Consider the following 27,784-nt stretch of genomic DNA (forward strand, 5'->3'; position numbering starts at 1 on the left):
TAAACTTCAAACAAAATAGCTGAAACACAGGGTAAGTATAAAAACAAACAAACAAATTTAGGAAGTGATATAAATAAATTAAGTACCTTAAAATTCAATGACTCGAGGGCAACTTCACTTCCAGGACTCTTTGTATCAAAAATGGAGTGGATTTTCACAAACACTTTGCTAAAGTATCTGTCAGCTGGTTTTGGGTGGGCATTTACAAATGCCACATGCTAAAACTAAAAAGAAGAACGAAATCCATCTCCCTGAAAGAATGCAAGATTCAATAATGGAGATTGGAAAAAAAGGATGCAGAGTAGAAAATACAAAGTACATAGAACTCAGCAGAAAAGCAGATTAGCATGGTTCTTTTTATTCAAATGTTTTGAGATCTGTTTATGTACATATACATAATACTTGCCACATTTGGCAGTTGTTGTTTAATGCATACAAGGTAAACAGTTACTTTTTATAATGAAACCTTGTTTAGTCTGATGAGAGGCATGAAATTCCCAAGCAGATGCTTAGCTCACTAAAGGTGTTTCTGGTCTTTATTTCCAGTTTCATTACTTTTAGTAGTTTGTGACTTTAAGTCATCCAAGATTTTTTACAAGTAACATAAACTCTGACAGAAGTTTTTTTGTTGTTTGCTTTTAAAAATTTTTTACTCTTCTCTTAATTGTTGTTGTTTTATTTTGTTCCATCTTGTCACTTCAAGCCTCATCAGGAGATTGAAGCACCTCTGAATAATCTCACACAGAGACATGGTGGGTTTCACATGTGCATCTTTTTTAAAATAAAGCAGGGTCATCCCCTTTGCCCATTTCCAGGCATCAACAGTCAACATCAAGAACTTCTACACAAAAAGCATGCCATAATGAATTTATAACACACCAGCTACAGAAATAAATGGCTGCCTTCTTTTTAGAGAAACCACAAATTAATTAAAATAAAGCAACAAAAAAACTTCTTCACATATGCCACACTTATGGAGAGGATCTATTTATTCCTGAGCAGGCGGGCAAGTATCCGTTGGTGGTCAAGTGGGGGAGAGGGAGGAGAAAATTAATTTTAAGCTGATAAAGGCACAAAAGACAAAAATATTGAGGCCTTGAAAAAAAAAAAACCCCAAAAAAATTATGAGAACTATCTTCAAACCACGTTGTTTTACTGATCAAAATAGTATTTGGTGAAGATGATAAAGTTGAACATTAAAGATGATGCAAGGTATTCAGGATAAAATTTCTCTTTAACAAAACCCCGGAAGAATTTATATGGAAAAAACCTGAATAAAACACATTTATCTCTTTAACCTCATATTCCAATGCCTTCAGATATTCAGTATAAACATCTGGATGAAGAACCAATAGGAACTCAACCTAGAAAAAAGCGGCTTTTTTGGTTTTTGTTTTTTAAATTAGTACTCCTTTCATTTCAATCTCATCTTTTAGGCTGGCAAAAGTACTAGTGACAAGTATATAAAGTTGAGAATATGGGGTATGTTTCTTTTACAGGATTTATAAAATACATTCTCATCTGTTTGCAGGTACATCATCACAGAGGAGACAGTGCATACAATTTACAAGAGATATTTGTAGTAAAATTCAGAGATACATAACAACAAACATCTCAACATAATACTAACTTGGAAGCCAAGTGCAAGTTTTTCAAACTGTACATGTATTTTTAAAAAGATACTGCCTTTCAAAATGTTTATATATTGAAGCATTTTCATTAAGATCAAACACCTCTTAAAACCAGTAAAATTATAGCAGCAATATGGGAGAATATCTAAGCAACATGAACATTATTAATTGAAATAAAACCAAACACGAAATATTACATTAGTCAGATGTTTGTGTTAATACCAAGAACAAGTAACACACAATTACTTATGTCAAACCAAGAAATCTGGATTTGTTCATCTATGAACAAGTGTGTTGTATACAAAGCAGTGCTGATTGCTGACTTTCACAATCACCTTTCTGGAGTGTCCTGGAGAACTCACTTGAATCTTAAATTCCAAGTCTGACTAAGATCATTTTTTCATCTTTGTTTAGGCATTAAGGATGTTTTTAAATATGGATTCCTAAAATGAAGTTTATTTTATTTACATTATTCAAAGTTTACCTTTCCTTCCAACAACAAAATGTGCAGGAGGATTTACTACATGCTATACAATGAAAAAATAGACTTTAAAAAGTCAGAACAATGCAAGTAAAACTGTACAATGTTTGTTCCCTGCTCCAGTTCATTGCACTATTAAGTTACACTGGATGAGTTGTCATGCCCAGATGACTTACTGTAGGATCAGAAAATCCACACACATGGAGGAGGTAAATGAATACTGCTTTAGGTATAGTGCCAAGTGAAAAATACTATGAGTTATATCCAAGGAAAGCTTCTTATGACAGAAAGGAGCATGGCTAATTTTGAAAGGCAGCTCTCTTCATGTAGGACACAGAACTGCAAAAAAACCACAAATACACATTGATAAATATCAGTAAAGTTGATCTGCACAAAAATGTAATGTATATACTAAAATATTTAAATGTTGGATTCTACCCTATTAGTAGCACAGTAAAATCTAGTAATCAACTGAAACTGGCAATTAAGTTTTCAGCCTCTCTCAAAAGGTAATGAAGTGACACAACCCACTATCTTTAACTAGTATTATCCAGAAATGAGTTAACTAAAGGTCATGTCTTAAATAGTGCTTTTTAAAGTGTTATATCAGAAAACAGAACATTAAATAACAGGTGACGCATGCAGTTATATTTTAAAAATACGCACTGACAATTTGAGATTCTATCACTACTTTCTAATTCTGGTGCGGGTACTAGAATCACACAGTGGCAAGATAAGACATGTCCTTCACGTGTTTCTCATTCCTGTTTCAATGTAAGACACAAACCTCAGGGCAATCCAGCTTTCAAACCAATGCTAGCACAACACAAAAGCAAATAAAGAAGTCAGGTGTAACAATTAAACAAAAACTTCAAAGGCAAGAAAATAAATGTTCTCATCTGAAATACTTGCATAATTTAAAAACAGAACAAGGTGCAAACTCTTGCTTCATTAAAACAAAATAAATTATAAGTTTTTACTTGAGAGATCAGGTATGAAATAGCAAGGAGAAAGACGGGCAATTTTTCTGCTTTCACGACATCTACATTCAGAAAAAAGAAGAAAACAATACTAGACACTTCATGCATTTTACTAACTACTAATGCATAGCGTATTATTTTTAGCACTCTATTTTTGTCACATTTACTGTTTGAGGACAATTGGAAAAGAACACAAAGCTTAGCAGTAAATACATCTTATAAAGTTTACACATCTGATTTAAAAGGAAATAATTTCAGCTTTAAGTACATACTTCTATATTTTAGATAATAGTTATGTAAGTATTATCCTTGTAAACAAAGCTAAATCTTCACATTTTGTAAAAACTGGAAGTTAAAAAGTAGTAATCTTGAAATAACATGTCCAGATGTGATACCTGACAACCTACCCTAATACTTAATATTTAATTCTGTGTATACATTGGTTAACATTTCATATGTATCATTGATTTGCTCTGGAAGTAGCTAAATTAAGGAACTCTTGCTTCCAGCAGATTTTGTCAGATATTCTTCATTATCCATATAGCAATAAAACAAGATAATTCCTCTTCCCACAATGCTGTCCTCAGCTTATACTTAAAACTTGCTGGGAAGTCCATCCCAGCAGGCCCTCTCCATGTTCTCAAGCTCCCGAAGAAGCAGGAGCCCGTGTACAGGCATTCAAGCAGTGAGTACATCAGACCTGAGGAGATGTTGGCTTTTCAAGGCAACAGCCACCAGCTCAATGCAAACAGCAGTTCCAGACCCTCTCCCACCTGGATGCTGTTCCCTACAGTATTTCTGTTACTCCCACAACACCTGCTTCTGTCTTGTAGGGTTGAAATTGGCAATTACTACTTGTGAGACTGAAGAGGCAAGCAAATGCACACAGGCATTTTCTTCAGAAAGCAACCTAAACTTGCATACTGCAAAGATTACAGATGCAACTACACATAAATAATACTATAAATATTAATTTTTATAATATATATAAAATACTACTTGCATTATTGCACCTGGCAAATTAATCATTATGCAGAAAGTCATTACATTATACACACAAGAAGAAAGACTGAAAGCTTTAAAAAGAAAGCAAAAATTCAATGAACACTGTCCATACAAACACACTTTCATCAAAGGATATGGTACTTACTACTGTTGCAAGACCTAAACCCAATGCAGCTACCAGGTACGACACAAATACCTCCATCTGCTTTACAGCTTAAATTGTGCACAAAAAACTTAGCTTATTTAGGTCTTTCAATGGACATAAGCACAGAGTTTTCAAATTACATTCTATTAGCTCAACCATTAAAAAAGGTCAATAGAAAGATGAGAGCAAACAGCATTTAAATACTGTGACCTTACTAAGCTGTCAGCTTCAGTCCAGAAGTGTGATTTCTAAGATAAAGAATTTCAGTCTTGGTTTAGTATTTCTTTCCCTGTCAGTAAATTCATTCCCCTACCCTTTTTCAAATCCCAGTTTCTCCTTCATGACTCCTAGTGATAAAATATAATAACAATATTGGTATATTAAAATACATTCAGAAAAAATTAAGCATAGTTGCAAATGCTGATCAATTTCATATTACCACCTATTTTAATTCTACATCTATAAAAAATGATATAAATCATATGCTAGTGGGAGAAGAACTAGAGTTCACTTGCAAAGCAAATCACTAATTCCCTTTCATTATTGTTAGGTTCAGGATAAAAAAGTATATCAAACAGAACCTCACAAAAGGAAAAATATCCTCTTGAAAATAATTTAGGCTGCAATAGGAGCAACAGGAACAAGAGAAGATAAGCTGCTACACTGTACCAGACTCTTCACAGGGTACTCTTAGTCTGGCTTTGGGATACTTACCTTTGAGGAGATATTCCTTACAGAAAAGATCCAGGGGAGAGCTAAATGACCCCTGGAAAGAGGGACTGAAGCATGACAAGGAAAATGATGATATTTTTAACATTTTGGGGGACACAAGGGGGCAGTAGAAATTGGGGAAAGAAGATGCTTTAAAGACAGCAAGAAATAACTTCAAAACTAATAATCCTACTGAGAAAAGCATATAGAGGTTTTATCCCCTAACATGAAATGGCCTGACTTGTTCTTTTTAATTTCTTTATTACACTGGATTTGCACACACCACGTTTTGAAGAGTTCCACTTCCAGCACTTCAGAAGGATTAGCTGGTTATGAAAAAAAATCCAAGAATGATTCAGGTAACACAGAAAGTCAATAGCAGACCTGGCTGCAGAACTGTCCTTCAAGTTTCAGATGTTGTCCAAACAACCTTACCCAATCATTATGAAATGAAGATAGTGAATATTAGCACACACAGAGGGAGTCTGTGTCTTCCTACACAATCCAGATTTCAGAATTATTGGGTATTTAGTTCAAGTTTTTCAAGATCACACAGAATTTGTGAATTCTACAAAACACACTGGAATTCAGAGAAAATATAAGCTTATTTCACTATCCTCAGAACACCAATCATGTGGTAAGATTTCATGTTACATCAACAATTATGCTCAATCTTATGGTTCCATTCACCTTTCCATGTTCACAGCATTCTTCTATTTGCTTCTTTACATGGTACTAACAGTACTTTGGCACTAATCTTTTTCCAGACATTTTTTTCTTCAGTTTTTGCTTCTGAACAATTTAAGTAACTTTTCAACAGTGACCACTAGTATTTGCGCAAGTCTGTTAATAATTTTGTGGACAGCTATAATATCCACATAAGGGCAGCTATAACACCCACACAAGACTGCATATCCTAATTTTTTACATACCACAGAATAGCAAGACTGCTGCTTTAAAAAAATAATCAGGAGCATGTTCGTAAGATTTATTTTTTCTGCTCTGTAAAACAGAATACGAAGTCTGAAAAAAGGTTTTACCTCTGTGCAGTCATATGCCAAACTGGATTTCCCGTAAAGCTACACATATCCTAATGTCAAATGGTAATTTACTGTCTGCTTTTTTGTTACAAGACTGGAAAAAAATGATCCTTAAAAGAACATGTACTTAACTGATTTTAACAGAACCAAGTACATTGGGTGATATAATTCACACATTCAAAAATTTTGTTTCTTTATTAAAGCTTAAGAAAAAGCAATAAAATCCATTCACTGTAAAATTAATACAATTACCCCTACACCATATGGGGTCCAGGACTTCTTTCAGGAAACAAATTTAAACCCTAAATCTTCTTAAAGATTTTTACCTTGCCAAGACTTTTTTAATCTTTACAGTGAAAAGAGCAGAATCCTCAAAAAGTAGGTCACTCTTTTTATTTTGGAATTTTAAAAATAGGTTAGAATTTCAGGTATTAAAGCTCAGCTATAAGTTGATCTAAGTGGTTGTAAAGAATTCAACCAATCTCCTCTTAACAAGCTTTAAAAATAATGTCCAGACAATAGACTGGTGGCTGGGAGTATTTTGTGCTGGGAGTATTAAAGCCTTGTGGGAGTTTCAGGCCAAAGTTTTAGTGGCAGAAAAAGAGCAGTAGGTTACAACTTCAGAAACAACTGGAAGACTTTGCTTGTGCCACAGAATAAATCTACAGTACAAGGTAACACTGTTAGCTGAGTTATAAATATTTAACATAATGTCAGCGTAGCATACAAAGCTTAGTTAAGGCTATACTGAAAGGAAGAGTAAAATTCTATGCTCACTAGCTCTGCGCTCACAACTATCTGCCACTGAGCACACAAACCCACACAGGATGAAGAAAGGCTTGGTTCTGTTCACTAAGGAAGTGGTAGCTGGAGGGAAATTGCCTTTTCCTTTCACCATGAATGATGTGAGTGATTACTCTTCATGTTCCCATAATTTGTCTTTCACAATTTAAAGGTAACAGTGTTTGCATATAATGGAGGACCTGTTTGATCCAAGACACTCAATGCATGATGTTTTTGCAATTGTTGCATCTCACTAGTAGAACATCCTTGGTGATTTTTAAGTAATGAGCATACAAGAGGCAGGAAGGAAGTTCAGTTCAAGCTTCCTAGCTCATCCTCTCATATGTTCAGGTAATCTACTTTTATAAGCATTCTTTGCTTCTAAAAAAGATTTCTCCATTTCCCTAAGCTGCCAGTTTCTCCTCAATATCTCAGTAATCTGAAAGTTCTTCTGGGTAGCTACATCTAAAAATAGGAGGAAACACTGTGAAAAGCACTGTTAAATCCAGTCACTTACTACCAGATGTATTATGAAGAGCAAAAAGTTTTAATTACTGACAACAGTTCATCTTCTTGGGTCAAAGATTCTGCTTCACAGAACTACGGTTTAGTGCCATCAACACTAAAAAAACCTTAACCATGATCCTACATGGCTCACACGCAAACACATCTGTCTAATTTAGAAACAATTTTTAGAAAGAATAAGGAAGCAATGGAAAAATCAAAGGAATCAGTTGAAAGGATCTCTGCATTCTTATTGTATGTGGCAGTTCTTCAACCTTACACAAAACTTAGAAGTGGATCTCTTTCAACAGGAAGTCTCTTGGAGCTTCCAGAATATTAAAAGTCTTTTTTCAGATTTTCTGAAGTGACAGCACACTATATGTCATCAATAACTCAAACCTGAAAGTACTTTCAAGTACCTGTGAAATGAGATTATGAGAGTGACTGTAAGTTTGTGTAAGAAATACAAAAATCTTTAAAAATCATATGGAGTGAGTGAAGTCAAAAGACAGCATATTTGAAAAAAAGATGAGATTTGGAATGCATGATACCAAAAGAAGAGAAAAACTTTTGCAGCATATGAAAAGCAGAGTATTATAAACATTTTGGTGGCAAAAAAAATGGTGCCCATCATCTTTCTGTACAGGTATTTGTTCAGATCTTGGGAGTTTGATGCATTTGGTAAACTTTAAACACAAAAGAAAATTATATCATATGCCAAGAATTAAGTAAGAACATAAGCAAGATCTAGGCAAAAATGAAGTCAGATGAACAACATTTAAAAGTGATTTAACAACCTGGAAACTACCAGGAACAACTCCTTTAAAACTAAGGCAAACGGTATTTTTTAATGTCTGACATTCTTTTAACACAATCACTGTATAAGACTGGAAAATAAATGACTCATACAAAAACTTATAAAACAATATCTGAAGAAGGTATAATAAGTAAAATAAATGCTTTCTATTATTGATCAGAAGGTAACACTTGAAATGAAACTGCAAGCACTTCACATAACAAATGCTTTACTATCATGGGTAGGTTTGAGTTCCAGTTACTGAAAAAATTGTGCAATGGAAGATTTTAACTATATCCATTTCACTTCATAAGCCAGACTCCTTTGTTCCTGCTGATGTCATTCAGCAGTTTGCTATGTTTTACTAACACAAACAAAATACATGTATTTTATGTATGAACAGTACCTCAGAATGCTTGGACAAAACAGAACATAAATGAGAGCTGTGTTGATTGAAAGACAACATAATTCATGAATGCTGTAGGATCGCTATTTTCAAATACACATTGTAAGTCAATCAAGTTAATTTAGAACCAAATAAAATCCCTGCTGAGAAGCATACTCACCCTTTAAAATATAGTCTGTTAACAAGCTTGGCACTTTCTCGCTATCCTCTTTCATGGCATGCAGAACTAAAGAATGAAAAAAAAAATCAGCTATTTAGTCATAAATGAAACACAACACATAAAACAAATACCTTGAAGCAGTTCCAACTACTCATAGAGATACTACTACGAGATGTAAGAAATCTCTTAAGTGAAAGATGAGAAGATACAATGAGACACCAAATCCTCTCCACCTTTCACTTGTGTAATTCTCACTGAGCTCCACAGTTTCTGAGTGCAAGAGTCCCATTTCATGTGGTTAATATTACAGTAAAATGACATCAGTCATAACAACAACAAGTACCTCTTCCCTATAAAAGATTCTCACCAAAAAGAAGTCATGACATCCAAAAATTAAAGTATGCTAACAACTATTGATGAGCTGGAAATCTCAGCACAGAAAAGTATGCTCCATTACTTAATATCTTTGATCATTACCTCAAATAATGGAAAAATGCTGTGAATGATTCTATGGAAATATTAGTGGTGCTTTTTTTCCCTCCCTGAAATGGTGAATATTCTCTGCTGTAGGTTCGAAAAATCTTCACTACATGACTTAATTCAGCATTAACTTACAATATTGCAAGAAATGCCATTTTGTGACATACATGAATGATCTTGACCATCTTGCCTATTTCTGAAGAAGGAATGGACAAGCTTGACTGGACACATAAACTTGTCTGTGACTACATAGAGAAAAACAGTGACTATTCATTATAAAGTGCTCAGGACATGACTGAAAGAAGCAAAAATAAAAAAATTCTACTGAAAAGCAGTATTTAATAAACTCCAAATTCCTCATATGAGACTCTAAAGTCAAATTATAACAAGTATTTTATTTCCATTTTTACACTGAAGTAAGACATTAGTGTTCATAACTATGGAATAATACAGAGCTTTGACAGAAAAACCAACTGAACAACCCTAAATTCGTGCTTTAATGCCTGCCTTAACAACAGCAGAGACAGTGAGTCACAAACCTGCAACTGACTCACAGGATCAAGTTCCAACCAGCCCACAGAAATCAATATTGTTAACACTCTTTACAATGCATTTGTGCAAGACATTTTTTTAATAAACCATCAAACAACACAAAATGTTTTCAAGAGGCTTTAACACATGCTTAATAGTGTCAAGTGAAACTTAAATATGGCAAGAGGATAAAATTTCATGGCAAGAATAAACATAAAATGAGAAATCCTTTGTCACAAAGTAAGTATGAATTAACACATAAGGCTGCCTACTGTAGAAAAATAAAGGGAACTTTAATTCCTACTTAAACATTTCATTTACTCTGGAATTTATATAATATTAATTTTCTCTTTCCAGAAAACAACCAATGAGCCTTTTACCACCCCTCAGCCACCTGTGGAATCATAGAACTGCTGCTGAAAATCACCTTTAAGACATAGTGAGATTCTCCACTGAAGCTGATCAAATGCATTGATGCACTCTACCACCTATTTTTAAAATCTTCCTATAAACACCCAACGAAGGAGATGCTATTGACTCTGAGAAATGCTTTGTTGTATTAAACCACCTTAATAAGTATTTTTTTAAAATACAATCTTGATTTCTTGCAAATTAGAATTTTTAAGAAAAGCCAAATAAAATCAAACAACTAGAGGACTTAGAACTTGCAATAATTTTGAGGATCTGGCCTAAAAAAAGATGTGAAGAACAGGGAATTCAAAGCATTGTCAAAACTGTGTTTGGTTTGGAAGTCCTAATTATCACAATTTATTAACACCCCCCCCCCCCCAGCAAAACCACAGAGAGAAACAGGCTATTTTAAAGGCAATCAGGTGCAATCATTATGGAACTAGTCCTAAGTATCTTGACATCCACTCCATTTTGTCTAAGTCATTACAATAACCTCAGTAAAGCACAGCAAATGTAAACAAACAGGGATGTATCAGGCACCGTAACACCAGATTTCATTATATGTGGCCAACATCAAAACGTGGGAACATTTCCATCCTGATACATGCAGGTTTCTGGCCTTCAGGACTTCAGACAGCATCTAGGAAACAAACCTAACGTGAAGGCTCAGGAAACAAGCTGGCCAAAATCTATGGTTAAAATCATGCATCTTTACATACATGCCCTAGGGTAAGGGGGAAGAGAGAATTGGATGGATTCACTGGCTTTGAGCAGCCACAACTGGATATACCACGAGGAAAGGATCAGGGGAATTTCATATGCTCACTTTTGGTTAATGTTTGAAGGTCTTCAACAGATGGGGGTCCATTTTTCTTCTCATAAGGAATGACGGTTGTCAAGTACTGTCAAATGAAAAACAGAGTTACTTGACAGGCATTTCATGCAACTTTGTTGTTTGCATATTTTGTAAAGATTGTAGCAATTAAAATTGCTAGCTACAAATAATCATATTTCAGAAAAGATTAAGATTCTACCTTTCCATCTCAGAGCTTTTATCACAGAAATCAAGTTTGTTTGTTTGTTTTTTCCAAATTATGTGGCTACTAGAAATCATGCAGCTAACTGTCTTCCCTGCAAAGAAAATGATGCTGTCCCACAGTTAGGTGAAAATGGAAACAAATAGCTTTCACCTTCTACTGTTACACACTTCCAACCAAAAAGAACAAGGCAAGCCTAATGAAACATAACACCCCAGAATACGGAATTAGATTTAAATTATCAGTTTTCATAGCTGAGTGTGCTAACAGATAATTTCACACCAACTCCTTTTAAATTTTATTTACTGAAATCTTTAATTTTTGTCTGCTTAAAAAAAAAAAAACAACAAAATTTCTTAATAGATCTTAAAAGATCTTCATACCTGTAGTGCAGCTAGCATTAATTTTCAAATTCTTCATGTAACCCAGCTGGGTCTCTTATATTACATGCATTTTAGGCAACACCTTACTTTGCAGCCTATATGAATGCATATTCTCCTTAAAGAGGTCAGAATTTCAAAAGTACTAAAATAGCTGGAATTTTCCCCAGTGGAAAAGCTTCCTGAAAGTTCCCTCAAGTCAATTTTTAAGAATTAAAGAGGAACTTTATTCTGGTTTTACAGCTACAAGGCAGTAGGCAAAGCAACCCTCAATGTCTCGTTCAGCTTGACATCTACCTAGTTCTCCAGGCAAGGAGCAGAAAACAGGTTACAAGCAAGTTACAAGGTCTCCTCCTCTCCTTGGTACCAGCCCTTCAGTGAGAGCCAGGTGTAACTCAGCTATAACCACTGCCATGTCTGCAGCAGGATCACACACCTCACACCCAACCACAACATCTGCCTAAAAGCCAAACAGACTCAGCTCAGTGGCACTGAACCAATTGTACAGGTGGTGCTGACACCTCCCCAAGACCTTCTGCAAACACAGGGTGCTTTTCTCCCTCCCTTTTCTTTTGGCATTTTTTCATGTTCACTCAGCACAGCAGAGAAAAGTATGCAATGCTCCTCACGAAACAATCAATTTTCAATTTCTTTTCCAGGAGATGTAACCAAGTATCACCAGAGAACTGTGCTCTTAATAAAATTATCAGAATCTATAGCTAAATATAAGGCTGCTGAATCTGCCAATGGCAGAGATGAAAGTGAATCCACTAACACAGAAATCAGATTTCTGGCTGTCTTTTCCAGCCTTCAGAACTGTGTGGCATTCTACTCTTTACCTGGACAATAAAACACCAGGATATTTCACTGTACCAAATATAAACTAACCCTGTTTCACTGTACCAAGTATCAACTAACCCTGTTTCACTTCTCCTGTAAACTCCACCTTCCATTTTTCCTCTCTAACAGTAGCAATTAAAAACAAACAAAGGAATTTCTTAGCTTCCAGAAACACTTTCCTTCTACTCATCAACTTAGCAGCTGTAACAATCAGTCTCTATAACAGCACTAAAAAACTAATTTCCTGAACTGCTGTGTGAAGGTAACGTATTATGAAAAGAATGAAGGAGTGACTGAAGTGTAGCTTACTGACAAGACCAAGTGTTAAATCTGCTGTGACCTCTAAATTTTTGAAGCAGATTTGATGACATGATAAAGCAGCAATTCCCACTGCAACTTTTCATCACCTAAGAAAAGTGTTTGATATGCCTGAAAATCAAAATGAAGATGACTGTCTTGAATTTTCTTCTGGAAATATGATCCCAGAAAGAGCTACCAACATTTCAATGTCTTTTTTTTGACTACATTACATTACCAGATAGGAACAGGGAGTTCCCACTGGAAGTTTCTCTTTATATGGTGAAAATCTCTTAAGTAATTTTTACTTATGTCTCAAACACATGCACAGAAAATGGCACTAAGATTTTAAAAAGGGAAGTACCCACTATGAGACAAAAATCCTAATCAAACAAAAATCTCCTAAACAGAAAACAAATGCCACAGAAAAATGGATTTCCAGGCATAAATCATAACAGAGCTGCTATCTCTTCTACTTTTTACCCTACATTTAATTTTAAATTCATATTACTTCCATGACTTGCTTGAAGATACAGGAAGGGAAATATAAAACCCCATAAGGGGTTTTCTATGTCTGTAAGGATATAGAAAAAGATAAATCAAGAGAAAAGTATGATCAACATGAAGAATAAAATTAGTCAATTAACTCAAAAATGACTGGAAGAGTTATTCAATCATTTTAACAAATTATTATGCTACTTACATCTATATAGGAAGCAGTGAAAGTCTTTTAACCAAAAGTATGATGGGGTGGCATAGCTAGATAAACTCATTTCATGAAAATATATGATATTTAACATATTTAAAGATACAGGTATAAACAGCTGTAATTTATGGTTAAGATAGCCAAGGGAAAAAAAACCCAAAAAACAAAACAGCATAGAGGTACAGCTTTACTAGTAGTGTGATAACAGAGAGTGATAAAAAGTCTTGTTAGGTAAGCTCTGTGCCTGTGTTCAAGAACCCCAAAGCTGAGGACAAACAAATAATTGGATCAATGTATCCGTAAAATCTCATACATACACTTTGCCTGAGAAAGCAGGCAAGCCTTTGATTTCTAGCCTCGTGATTGCAGAATGACTTGAGAGGAGTTGTTTTACCTTCTAAACTCCTCTGCAGGATGCAACACTCATCTTCCAGACAAAAGCCTAATCAGCCTTGACTTCTAAAGTACCAGTCAATTTATTGCCTCAATGGACTCCTCACCAGGGAAAAAAATAACTCTAATGGACTCCTCTGACAAAACTGCATAAACTAAAATAGTGGGCACACATTAAATAATGTGAAATGCCAATATTTTGTAGTGTGCCAAAAGACTAAACAGCAAAAGCATTAGCAGTTCACTAAAATTAGAATGCAGTTAATAAAATATATACTACAGATCTGAAACAGCAGGCAAGTTATTACTTTGAAATAAGGCATAAGAATCTTGCTTCCAAGGTACACACAACATCTATATAATACCCACTGAAGCTGTCTCTGCTCTTCATTCAGTATTTAAATAATGAACAAAAAGACACAAACTTGCCCATAGTGCCTGTATTTTATATCAGTAATCTCCATTGCACATATTTTGCTGCTTTTAAAATCATGCAATTTTCAAAGGCAAAGAGTACAGTCTATAAATTTTCTAGGTGCTACTCTGTTTTTAGACGTATCAGCTCTGACCATTTGAAGAAAAAAGAAAACAAAACCTTTTTTCATTATGCAAGCTGCTAATGCTGAAGGCTGAAACACTACATCTAACCTGATACACATTCTTTGACTAGCTATTAGGTTTTTACAGACATGCAACATATCTAAAGCATGCATTATCCTAAAACAGACTTTTAGTCTGGGGTAAGAAATACAGGTTATTAGCTCAGTGCATCAGGGTATCAAGTCTTGAATCTCTTGATCTGCTGAGGAGAGAAAGAGACTGTAGGCTGATCAGAAACCTGAGGTAGGGAAGCAGAGATTCCAGCATTTTATCCTGTTTTTTCCTCTCTCAGCATTTATCTTCAGCTACTGTCAATTTTCAAGATCTCAGCTCCTACCAAAAGTGCAGGCAAAGAATGAGAAAAAAGGGAGAAGATAGCCCAGCACCTGTTTCTCTCCACTTGAGTTTCCAAACGTGTGGCGGAAGCCATTCTGTATGACATTTGAGATCCCTTCCATGCTGAAGCGCTAAAAGTAGTGAAAACATAGCAGAAAGACAAAAAAAAAAGGGACAGAGAAAAGTTCAGAAGACTATTAATCACCATTTATCAAGACTGTGAAAGACAAATGGCAAAGACAAGCTCCAAGGTGTATTTCAGCACACTTCTGCTTCTTCACTCACCTACTTAATTTTTTTAATTAAAAAGCAAACCTTATAATGGCAGTTAAGCAGCATTTCTACACCAAAATTTATTCAAGCAAAACCTTCACACTGCAGACCCAATATTTTGAAACGTAAAAAAATAGCATTTTTCGAAGTTCAGCTCACTGTAAAATCCCCTCTAACATTTGTGTTTGAACAGTGTATGTTTAGAGACACTATTGACACCAATTTTTCAGATTTTAAGCCTGAATTAGAAACACTGTTCAGAGGTAGTCATTTTCAGCTCCACCTCTTTAGAACTTTTTATGCTTTCATGCTTCCTTTTCCACAATAGAAGCAACAATTAGTATTCCCTATTTTCTGTAATATCATAAAATATACACAATTAGATAATAAGAAACCCATATTGATTTTCAAGCTCCATTGCATGGAATCATGGAATCCAAGTAAAGAAAAAGCAGTCTATAATCCAACTACACATTTTTCCTTGACCTTTGTAATCCTTTTAGCTTTTTTTACTGGAGAAGTTAAAAAAAACCAAAGTCAAAACAGCATTGATGCTTGGCATGTGATATAAAATCAGCAAATGACATGAACATAAAAAGAAGAAACAGCCAAGCTGCTGACACAGGGCAATATGATGAGCACACATCAGCATGTTTATCTGAAAGTATTTATTTATGTGAAGGGAATAAAATGTGCTGGAATACAGTATTATTTTACCTTCTAAAGCACACAAGGTCAGTAAACACATAAATTTTGCCAAAGCCATACTAACTCTTTTAAGATATCGTAGTTGAAGGAACTGGTATCTTCCAGCCCTGACTATTTTTAACTGCTCCCCAGTTTCCCCTTGTGAAAGAGGTAGAAGTTTAGAAGTCTAAGAAACTGATTTACCCAAAGATGGTATCGAGGACAAAAAAAAAATCAAAATACCTTTTTTTTTTTTTAATATTCAGTTATAGTAGCTACAGAAAAACTCATTTTCTTAAGAGCATGACAATTTAACTGTACTTCCAATCTTTCTATTTGAATGAGATTTCATTACAGTTAACAAAATAACCAATTAATACATTATTTATTAACAGAAACTCAGTCTTCACAAAGCTATGAGAACATACTATCTGTATACACATTCCCAGCACTTCCAAAGGAAAAAAAAAAGGAAATAAAAGACTGTTGAAGAAAGGAACCTGGAACCTTGCACCTCTTTCTGGGAGAGGGCTCTCAAATCTGTCCTTGATGACAGTGAAATCTACTTTCAAAGGAATCACACACATGCAGCTACAGTCTCACCTGTGAGCTAGTCTGTTCAATCCCTCTTAGAAACCAATCTGACACATCTGGATCTTGAAGCAACCAAATACCAAAATGTCTTATCCTGGGACCATGTAAGTTATACCTGAAAGCATCATTCAAGTTCCTAATCTTTAAACGAACTAGAACAGTTTGTCAATCACCTGACTCAAGTTCCAAAACAAAGTAATTATTTTTCTTTCTAGGTAGAATATCCCTTTTTGGTTTTCCATGACTGGGAAGGAAAAAGGAGCTATTCCCTGTGCTCTTGTAAAGGGATGATAATTTTGTATGGTCTTCCAGGCATATACTTCCTTAAGTTCCACTAAAACTTAGCTACATGCACAAACATCTCTGATTTGACAGATGAGATCAGAACCCTATTTGGGGAATATCACAGGTATCTTATACTTGTAAGTTTAGAAATAAATTCTGAAGTATTAATATTTCATTATAAATGTTTATTCCCTATATTTGAAAAGCAAACCCCGAAACCTTCTCATGTTGAACAGAAGCATTCTTTCTGGGACTTAGTCAAGATTTACAAAACCACATTTTTTGCATCCCATAAGAATCACTAAGAAATTCAAACATTAATATCTCACTTAAGTAATTTTAAATTATACTAGACAGATAAGAAAAAATTGCATTGACAAGCTAATAAACTGATTTCTTTTGTTCTTTGACTCCTCTTATCCAACTCTACTTGAAAGACGTTTTTCCTTTTGTTGCTATGTTCTGTAAAGAATAAAACAAATTATCTTCTCCCTGTACACATGCAATACACTTTGGCCTCCTTCCTGTCTCCTGTTGAATGTAGTAACTCTGCCACAGGTTAGGAGATCCAGGGAAAGCCGTGCACTCTTTTCCTACCTAAAACCAGCATGATCAATAAATATCTGTGCAACTACAGCAAGAATAGTACTGAATTTCCTGCAAGACTAACACATACTAAAATTCACACAGTGAAACCAAACACATAAATGAATTTGCCTACTGACAATAGAACCCAGAGCAGTACATCCAAAGACAGTACTTTCTGCAAGAAAGGTATGCTAGTTCCAGGCTGATTTGCAAACAGTTAAAAAATATTTTCTGCATATGAGAAGAGAAAAATATATGACTATGAAAAAAAAAATTCTCAACAGGAAAAGCTCAAGCCTTGTTTGTGAATGAAGGCATGGAAGGAGGAGTACCAGGTATCTTAATATAATCTAGGACTACTACTTCCCCTAGAGGAAAAAAAAAAAAACAACAAAAATTTTTAAATGTATGAAGACTTATAAAAATTTTCTTACTGTTCCTGGCATATGACCTCTTTCTTGTTTGCCATTCTGAGGGCTACCATTTTTCAGCTTCTTTTTCTTCTTTGCTGTTTCTTTGTGTTCTCGCTGTTTGTTTTGTACTTCAATGAGGACAGAAATGAAGCTGTTTTTCACTTCCTTCTCAAACTCCAGCTCATCTCGTAGAGCCAGCTGCTGTACCAGTTCCTCAGAATAATCCTTAATAGCAGTCTCAATTTCTTCTAGCAGTTCATTTAATTCAGCAACAGACAATCTTTTGACTCCTACAAATAGTTCACATAAAAAGTAATATGTCAAGATTTTAAGCATGAGTAAACTTGTGGGAGTTACAAGAAAAATGTACTCTGAAATTTCTCAAAACAAAAAAATCAGTTTTAAAACCACACAAAACAAAACCATATTCCTAAAGGAATAAACACATCCCAGAGGTGACAAGATTAGCAACAGTAAGATGATTAAATTTTCTTCTTACTTCTGAGAAATCTGGGATAATCTGCAAATATGAAGAATGTGTTGGTAGTTTATGCTGGAAGCTGAAGTAAGTGCTAAACTTCTGATACAACTGTTAATTATTAGTTTCCTCTGCACTCACTGTTCAAAGGAAAAGGCCTCCATATTTTCTGAACTACTGGGTGATGCGTTACATATAGTGCAATTATGACCAAAAAAATGTTCTGAGGCTTGCTTGGTTAAAAAAAAGCAGATCTTTGAGGACTGCTTTCTGTTCCAGCTTAGATCTGACACACCTAGGAAGCTGGCAAGTCCCAGCAGTTGCTGTGTCAAAGAACATAATCTTATTTGGCACTTGAGAAACAGCTAGTGCTGATCACACTGACAGGTACAATCTGTTTAAGGACACTGCATAGATATTTGCAATTATTTAATTTCATCGAATTAGTCTAGTAAATATCCTGTCTACAAGAATACTTGTAAGGGAAAGCACCTACAGACAAGTGTTGAAAAATACAAATAAGGCCACAAACTACAAAAACCTGTAGCTCTTAGAAGCATCAAAGGTAGTAAGTGAAATGTGATTTTTTTTCTCTTAAATTACAGCAGGGAAAATTGATTGGAGAAAGCTCCTTGTTGCTTAATTAACTGAAGAGAAGGCAATAAAACCTGTTAAGACAATTCTATGTCAAGGAGCCACAGTTTTTCCAGGTAGATTAGGCCTTAAACTCTGTTCAAACACTGTAACAGTACTGAGAGAGGGCACCTGTGAGTCCCAACACTTAAGAAGCAGCTTCAAAGCCTAAAAACCCATTGTTCTAAGACCACAGGTGTAGGTTAGCCAACTGCAGTCCTGACTGATGACAGATCAGTTGTCATTATCAAAGTCCTGAAAGGGCTACATAGGAAATCCTCAGCTAATGTACCTGAGTGGAGACAGAGGAATTCAAATGCAGAAGACTTCATGGACTGAAACTTAGTACACTGAGGAACTCATTTGTGTAACCAGAGCCTTATTTTTACACTGCCTTAATGTATGTCTTTTCTTACTCAAGAAAAAAAAGTAAATAAAACTGATTTCCTGCTCTGAATCCTAAATGAATGAAAATCTCTGATCTATCCTAAAAAAAAACCAGAGTTCCTAGGAAAAACCTGTAAAACTTTCAGAGATTCAGATCAATTCTGAAGCACCTTCACACAGTAAAAATAGGTAGCAAGAGTTTTTAATAAAACAGTGACCTGAAAGACATGAAAGCAGATTCTGAGAAACTGCTGAAGCGAAGTTAAATTATCTGCCAATGTAACTCAAGGCATTATTTGGTGGAGACTGACCTTTAAACTGTAAAGATGCAACAGACAAGATGGACTCCTGAGGCAAAGCAAAATTGACATGATATGAAATACTGAGCAAGCTTGATTAGCTCCAAACCTTAAGACATACGGAACTGTCAGAAAACCAAGAAGCCCTGCTGAACACAATACATTTTGCTTTCACATTCCTGAAATTTATGTGTTGAGACAGTTAAGAGACCATTTTCATGGTTGGAATCTCTTCCATAAATCTGAAATGTAGCAGAAACCCTAAGTCATGCCACAAGAAGTCGGCCAGTTTTCTGAATCTTCTAGAGAGTTTGCATTATTTAACCAGACTATAGGAAAGAGAGCACCAAACTTTTAAAGAAAGACCAAAGCAGAAAGATCATCTATCAAATATTCTTTGTGTCCCTACTACCTTATAGAATTCATGTTGACAAATGTAAAGATTAAACAAAATTTTCCTCATAAAACTGATTAGTCACAGGTTTTTTTACATGCAATTCAACCTACTATAATTTAATTATTAATATAATTTCTCCTTTGCTTTTGTATAGGGAAGCACAGATGATTTCATTTGAGTAGAAGATACAAAGGACAGTTTTCACTTTTAAGCTTTCTGAAGAGGAATGGAAAGGGAGGACCAAAAAACATGCATGGTCCTTAGGGGCAAAAAAGAAACGGTCGCCTTATTTTTGTGTTACTGTCTATCAAGATATGTTGCAGGGACTGAAACTGTACCAAAGGTATGGTAAGCTTTATTTACTGAACAGCTTTCAAGAGCTTCAGCTGATCTTAAACAGTGTACTGGCATCAAGAAACTGTCCCACTTTACAGAAAATAATGAACTTTAATAAAAAATGACAAAGTTACTACTTTACCCATGAAGGAATCTCATTACAATGTATCAACCTTCAGAAGCAAATTTATATTTGCTGTAAATTTAAATTCTATAAAGTCTTATTTTTGTTCTTAGTCGTAAGAAAGCTGACAAAGATAAGTCCTCTATGCACTAAATGTAGGCTCTTATTTCAGAACATTTTGAAAATATTTTTTGAATGCAGGTATTTCATAAGAAGGACTTGCAAAGAATCAAACACATGGCAAACTTACCCTTTAAACTATTTTCATTAAGCATAAGAGCAAAAATGCTAAATAAATACCACTTACTCTCTTCATAGCTGTTGTTTGTACTGGATCTCTTGAGGGTCTGAATTTCCTGGGAAAGTATAGAGAGCCGATCTGATTGGGTGGGTGTTTCATCATCTTCTGGATCAGGGGATTCCTGCATCATTTCCTCTATTTCTTCAATCACCTTTGAAAAATGAAAACTCTTATGAAAACCCTCATACACGAAGAGCTTGCAATCTGAAGCAAAGCTGGATGAAACTACCACCATGACTAGATGGAAGAGGATCAATAAGATCGTACTGACATTTCCTCCCCATCCTTGCTCTCTGAGAATAATCACATCTTGTAAGAGTAAACTGGTGATGGCATAACAAGAAGTGTGCTGAAACAATGGGGTTATTTCTATATGAGGATACCCATGGTTTTGCTTAAGAGAACTAAATTGAAGAGTAAGCTGGAGTATCTTTCCTGAATATTCAGTTGAAGGAAGACACAACAACAAAAATCAACTACCTCCCTCACTCCCTATTTCACCACACTTCTCTATGTAAAATAAAACACCCTTCCTTCCTCCAACCAAAAACCAACAAAATGAAAACAAACAAAAACAACAAAGAAAAAGTCACAAAAAGCTCTCTGAAAAACCAAAAAGCCCCTCTAAACAGCCTGAAAATCTACTGTGCTGGTGAGAAGTGTTTTGAAATGATCCACTATAACCTACAGCTGATTTGCATCCCTGGGCATAAGACTTGAGCCAGACAAAAAGTATGACAACAGAAATTCTGTGCATAGATAGCTTACTTTACATCACATAAATGATTACACTTCTCCAGGCTAAATCATTAAATAGATCTCTGAATAAATAACACAGCAACTTTTAGAAGTTTAAAGGCTGTAGTCAGTGCTGAGATCCAACCCACAGTAAAAAAGAGCCCAGGCAGTTCAAGCAGTCCTGTCTCCTGTACTATTAATAACCGTGTTCACCAGAGTTCACAGCTTAACCATTGCTTAACCATTTAAACAACCACAAAATAGATTATTTGTTTGCTTACTAAAGAAGGATCTTAATAGACCATACTCTCATTAACCTTACTCAGAAGAGCAATTTTCAAGATAATTGAAGTAAATCCATGGATTTGAACACTTTAGATACCAAGTAATTTGAAATCTTAATAGCAGAAACACTGATGTGCCCTCATGTTAGGCAAAAAACTTCAAAGAATTCTTGCAAACAGCAAAGCCCTGTGAAACTATGAACTGCCACACAGTTATGCTGAATAACTACAAACTCCACAACTCTAAGATTCTGAAAATATTTTTGCTTTTTACACATATATTTAATTTAGTAGCATTCCTGACTAATTCATGGTAAGAAATACACAAATATTTCAAAGACCCTGGACTATCAACCTCACATGAAGTACTGAAACACTTTTCATATCTGAATGATGTAATGCTATCTCCCACATTATTAAAACCCTAAACAAAGAATGACCAAGAAGCTTAGCTACAGTGAAGAGCAAGAATAACAACAAAAAGTAATAACAGACTAAAAAACATTCCACACCAACAACATTGTCTTTGCTGTACGCTTTACCTGCTCTGCTGTGAAGAGTGGCTCTTCATTGATGCAGGAAACAATGATAGAATGCATATCCAACTGTTCTCTCAGCTCTTCATCATCTGACAAGTCAAGGTTCAAGTTGTCATTTACCTAAAAAGCATGAAAAGGTGCATTTAAATAAATATATATACACACCCCTAATGTGAGGGTATAAAATGCGTGTAACAAGTACAAAAACAAACGGGGAACTATCACTGAATTTTAACAATGAAACTGAATCTTGGCCCATAATAATGGAAACAATAGTTCTTTCTGTCAAATAGCCTGGAAAATGAAATCAAAACTGCAACTGGACAAAGTTAAAATAGCTGTCTATCTTTAATGTTGTCAAATAATGTCCAGGTATGAGGACCATATACACTGACATGCAGATATCTACATGGGAAGCTGTCAAGTAAATACTTAAATCAGAACTAAAGACTGATAAATGTCTGTGTGGGGTGAAAAACATGCCTATAATGTCTCATGTGACACAAACCACTTACTTTAAATGCTTTTATGGTTCCATTTCATCACATAATAAAAGACATGGAAAAAGCTGAGAAGAGTTGATACTGAATGGTGATATCAGAATACTGGTATCACCCCAGATTATTTAAAAAAAAAAAAAGTGTCATTGAATATCTCAGGGTCTTCTCAGAAAGAGAAGTAACACTGTTCCTATAGATACACCACCAAATGATATTCATCCTTTCAAACAAAAAATATACATACACTAAGAGACAAAATATGCCTTAATGAGTCAGGCATATTTTACTCTCACACAGTGATATATCCTGGTTTATTTATAAAATTGTTTCTGTACTTTGTCTCTTACTAGATTCCAGTCTAGAAAAGCCCCTCAAAGCTGCAACACCCAACATTTGCCATTTGAGTTCAACCGCATTAACTGGTCTTTGGGCTAATTTACAAGCATCATGATGGGCTGTACAAAGTACTTGGTCTCACAGTATCAGTTTTCAAATTTTCTTGTAATTCCTCCAATTTTCTCAGTTTCTTCAGAAACCTTAGTTTAGTTCTCAGATTCATTTTGAACCTGCAACCAATATCCCCAGATAGCTCACCTGTAGGGATAAACACACAATTTGCACCTCTTCAGCCCTCAGAATGAAGTCAAATATTAACTTTTTTCCACAATCTGAATTCCAGTAACTGTGGCTCCACTAGGACTCTCTCTTCACCTACTACACAGACACACTCCAATTTGGCATTTTTTAAATGTCTGCTGTCCTCAAGTAGACATGCACACAGGATATGACAAAAATGATGGGATAGTAATCAAGCATGGCAGTTTATCTAGAAGGAGATCTGCTTTCACTCCTGACATATCCAGAAACACTTTGAGAGACCTTCGAAAACATTTTGATAATACAGGCTAAGAAACCACCAAAAATGGCATCAGCTGTAACCTGGACTAAAAGGAACACCTGTCTTTCCACCCAGCCACACTCCATGTCTCCTGTCCTCCTGCTACCAGGAGGAGGAGCCATTTAAAATGAGCCATTTTAAATGAGCCATTTAAAAGCAATCTATTGAAAACAAAACAAACAAGGAATTGCACAATCCCATTCCTCATACCACTGTGCACAAAACTTCCACCCAGCTACTTCTTTCATTGTCAAAAATGTATAAAAGTGTGCACAGACTGCCATGTGAAGGAATCAAGATCAGGTGAATCAGCCTAATTGACCTCCTATCTTTCCCTACTGAAACAGGAGGAGAAATGCTTTCCGCACAATTTTGGTAGCATATTATTACTTTCAAATGCATCAGGGAAGTGTTGCTTAGCTGTTAGTTTCCATTGTAAGGAAGATAAAACAAGACACTAGCTGGCCCATATGTGCTGTCACATATCCTGCAATTCTGCTGAACACAAAGCAGCAGAAGAAAAGTATGTCAAACACTCCCCACAGCCTTTACACATCAGAAGGCATTCCATGTGGAGTGAAGACTGAAAAAACTTCAGATACATTTACTCCATGAACTGGTTTTCTCTCTACTGGCAGCATACCTAAGATTCTTTCTAATCCAGCAACACCACACTTTTTTATGTACTTTCTTCATCACTTCCTGCAGTAACTTATAAAAAACTATACAAAACATTTTTTTATGTACTACACTTAGTTCCTTATCAAGAAATCCATTAGTCTTCCAGTCCATTTTTCCCTGACACAAGGTCACAGCATAGAGGTCAATTATTTTTAGTTAAAATGTAAGAATTTAATTACTCCAACACCATTAATAAATCTGAAAAAGGACTCAATAAAAATTAGAAGAAACACAAGTCAAATTCAAGGGATAACCATGAGACTCAAATAAAGAAAATGAGTTCTAAATTTGCGCCTTCCTCTACTGAACCCCAAAGTATCCTCTTCAGAAGAACAATCTTTGCTCCTGTCACACTAAAAAGCATCTGTTGATTATCTAATGGATGGCAGAAGTCAAAGCATTACCCAATTCTCAAGTTACACACTCAAGATATTTTTACAACGTACCCGAACTTCACTATATTTAAAAGATAAGCCACTAGTTTCCTCAGAAAACCTGTGAGATGGGAATTCCTCACAGCTTTTCATCCTGAAGTGTTTTAATCCACTTTTAAGATCATCAGAGGACAACCCTTTCTATTAACCTCTCTGAAGCTCTTAATTCTCTGTTCCCGCCCCAGAGAACTATTCTAACTCTTAAATAAGGAAAACAAAACAAGCTCTTGCACTTCAGAATCTCCTGGGCCACCTTTCTTGTTAAAAAAGCCATCTGAGAGTGGAATTAGATGAACTTTGCAAAGTCCTCACTGGATTTACTAAATCAGAGTACTCCTGCCTCTTTTCCTCCCTTACGCAGACCAGTGTTCAACATGAATCATACAGCAGAAAGATTTTATATGAAACACTTTCTCACTTTACATTTTTTTTCTATCATGCTCTGGCTCTAATGAAGAGTCATCTAGAACTAACCCTGAATTAACCATTCCAGCCCAGGGTGATACAAACATACATCAATGGTTCTTTGATTTTTAAAAAGCTCTGTTGTATAAGGGCAAGTACTACAAATATTTTCAGCCACTTTAAAACAACATTCTTTTATACAAATGCAAACAGTTTTACTTCCCTGTTGAGTACCAAAGATCCACAGAGGGTACTTCTGCTGATCAGAACTTACCCCTTTTTCTGAAAGATTCAGTGTTGGCAAGTGCAAAGCTCTGGTGTGGGAAGATTTCCAGTCAACTGGCATCACATTACCATAATTATCAGTCAAGGCATTCCAAATCCTGAAGGAAAGAATAAAGGAACAAAAATGCAGACCTCAAAACAAGCAGCAACTGAATCAGCAACTATATTCCTAATGATCACATATCTCTCTCAGTAACTGTATTTTCCTCCCTAAATATTAATCTGCAAGTTATTGAAAATATTTTTAGTGTTTTAAAGCTATGAGAAAATGATTTTTGATAAATGTAAGTTACTTCCCTTTTTAACCAACAATGTATGCCCAGCAGTGAAACAAACCAATAAATGAAGACACAGCTTCTATACTAATTATGTAACTACACTCAAAATCTTTTCTGGGGATGGATGAGCCTTTCCGTCAATGAAATTTGAGCTGAGCTATAAATTACATTCCTAATGTGGTTTAGGAGAGGCTGAATAGCAAATTCTGAGCCAAATCTTTTCTTTTTTTCCTTTCCATTTATTGCACACTAATGAAAACGCACAGATCAGACTAAAATTTTGGAAGAAATAATTTTTTTTCTAGGAGTACTCTTGCAGAGCTCAGCCCACCACTCTTGTCCTCGGTCAGTCTTCACTGTAGAGTGTGTATCCTCTCTGGCTGTACTGGAGGCTGGCCTATGCAGACCTGAGGCTCGCACACGCAGATCTAAGCTGGTGAAGCAGCTTAGTCTTTAACCACAGCAGCCCCGTGAGCAGGCCGCTTCCTCAAGTCCCCAGCCGAGCCCTGCCTCCAGGCGCTATGCTGCGGGTGGATGTTTGGAATGGTTGCCTAGCTAAGGCTCACAGGAGGTCAGAGGAAAGGCCGAGGCAGACACAGAAGGGCAGACAGAGCCTCATCACTGCCCAGCGTGATTCATGGCTCACTGAACCTACCTCACTGTTTACACCACTGATCTAGTATTGTGCTAACAGGCTTTTTTTATTCTTCTCTTAGAAGAACAGAGAGACAGTTTAGTTAACTTAAAGTAAGACAGCAGTATTTTTAATGAAGACAAACCGACTAAATTCACTATAAAGTAAGAAACAGAAGTATTCGTAAAATAATAATAAAAACTGTACAGCAGCATGGCCCAGAAAGGCTCTATTCCTCAGGGGAAAAAACTCTGAACGATTATCGCAGTTGCAGCTGCAATTTTGTTCTTCACCTGCTTTCTGCACTTTCCATGTTTAAATTCAAGCAGCGAGACAGCGGCCACTTAGCAAGAAGCGAAACAAATACTGACCACGGTCACTGCACTTCAGAACAAGTACTTTTCGCTAGCTCGGCAGGGTAAGAAGCTCTGGGATGCCCACACGCTTCCCTGGCAGTCAGGGGGATAAAGCCAGAGGGCTCCACGTCAAACCCGCACCGCGGCGGCCGAACGTGCCCCCTCGCCGAGGCCCGGCGGCTCCAGCTGCAGCCCCGGGGGCGGGGAAAGGCTCCGCTCCCGCAGCCCGCAAGCCCTGCCCGGCTCCGCAAGGCCCAGGGGCAGCGCTCTCGCAGGGCAGGGCTGGCGGCCCGCGCTGTGCCCTCAGGCCGGGCCGGGCCGGGCCGGGCCTCCCCTCCGCTCCCAGTCCGCGCCCCCCGGCCCGCACTCACTCGTCGTCCTGCAGCGCGCTCTGCTCCGTGAGCGGCCGCAGCGGAACGCGGCTCTCGCCGCCGCCAGCCCGGGCCTGCGGGGGCTCGAAGCAGAGGGACAGCTTCGCCCCGAGATCCCCGCCGCCCCAGCCGCCCTTGTCGCAGGCAGGCTCGGGGCCGCTCCCCGCGGAGGGCTGGAATCCCGAGAAGTCCTGCCAATCGCCCGGGTCTCGCTGCGAGGTCGCCGCCGCCGCCATAGCTGGGGACGCGGCGCTGCGCGCTCCCGGCGGCGCGCGCTCCCGGCGGCGCGCGGCGGGCGGGGCCCGGCTGAGGCGGCGATCGCAGAACCGGGCCGGGCAGGGCTGGGCCGGGCAGGGCTGGGCCGGGCTGGGCCGGGCTGGGCTGAGGCGGTGATCGCAGAGCCGGGCCGGGCCGGGCTGGGCTGGGCTGAGGCAGGGATCGCAGAGCCGGGCCGGGCAGGGCTGGGCTAGGCTGGGCTGAGGCAGGGATCGCAGAGCCGCTCGCAGCGGTGTCCGGACTGACTCACAGCTCCGCAACGAGTAGGGGCGGCTCATCGGGCAGGAGGGGCAGGCGTAGAATGGTTCGAGTTCGAAGAGACCTTTTTAAAGATCACCCAGTTCCAGTGCCTCTGCCGTAGTAGGAGTATTTTCAGTAGTTTTGTTGTAACTTGTTTTTATACTGTCATTGAAGCCTCCGTTCAGTCACCAGCACGCAAGAATCTAAGCTTTGGAGATACTTTTTCTTACCTGCACTCCCATGTTCTTACCAGTGACTCCCATGCCCATCCTTTGCTAGCTTTGTATTGTGGCCTTAAGCGCAATAGCTTAGGATGGGCTTTTTTCAGATTGTATATTTTTTTTTTTAAGAAGCCGTGATTTTTTTCTCAGCTTAATTTCCTGATTTAGTTTGAATTTCTTTTAATTTTATTTCTGT

The 27,784-nt window shown here is 36.9% G+C and overlaps 1 protein-coding gene across 3 annotated transcripts; it reads right to left on the bottom strand.

The window, feature by feature from the left end:
* Window positions 1–338: 338 nt before the first annotated feature.
* Window positions 339–27,144, bottom strand: FEZ2 (fasciculation and elongation protein zeta 2). 3 transcript variants are annotated; one of them, XM_038130566.1, is made up of 10 exons: window positions 26,852–27,144; window positions 25,202–25,310; window positions 22,013–22,129; window positions 20,455–20,599; window positions 17,515–17,783; window positions 14,704–14,784; window positions 10,891–10,966; window positions 8,643–8,708; window positions 2,900–2,928; window positions 339–2,451 (listed from the first exon to the last, which is right to left on the bottom strand). In XM_038130566.1, the coding sequence occupies exons 1-9, from the start codon at window positions 27,085–27,087 to the stop codon at window positions 2,918–2,920; spliced, it is 1,110 nt and encodes a 369-aa protein (XP_037986494.1). In that variant the 5' UTR covers window positions 27,088–27,144; the 3' UTR covers window positions 339–2,451; window positions 2,900–2,917. The 3 variants fall into 3 exon arrangements, with proteins under 3 accessions (XP_037986494.1, XP_037986492.1, XP_037986495.1); XM_038130564.1 differs by lacking the exon at window positions 2,900–2,928 and having other exon boundaries at window positions 26,852–27,143; XM_038130567.1 differs by lacking the exons at window positions 2,900–2,928; window positions 14,704–14,784 and having other exon boundaries at window positions 26,852–27,143.
* Window positions 27,145–27,784: the final 640 nt, after the last annotated feature.

This window comes from Motacilla alba, chromosome 3, assembly GCF_015832195.1.
Source record: "Motacilla alba alba isolate MOTALB_02 chromosome 3, Motacilla_alba_V1.0_pri, whole genome shotgun sequence".
Lineage (NCBI taxonomy): Eukaryota > Metazoa > Chordata > Aves > Passeriformes > Motacillidae > Motacilla > Motacilla alba.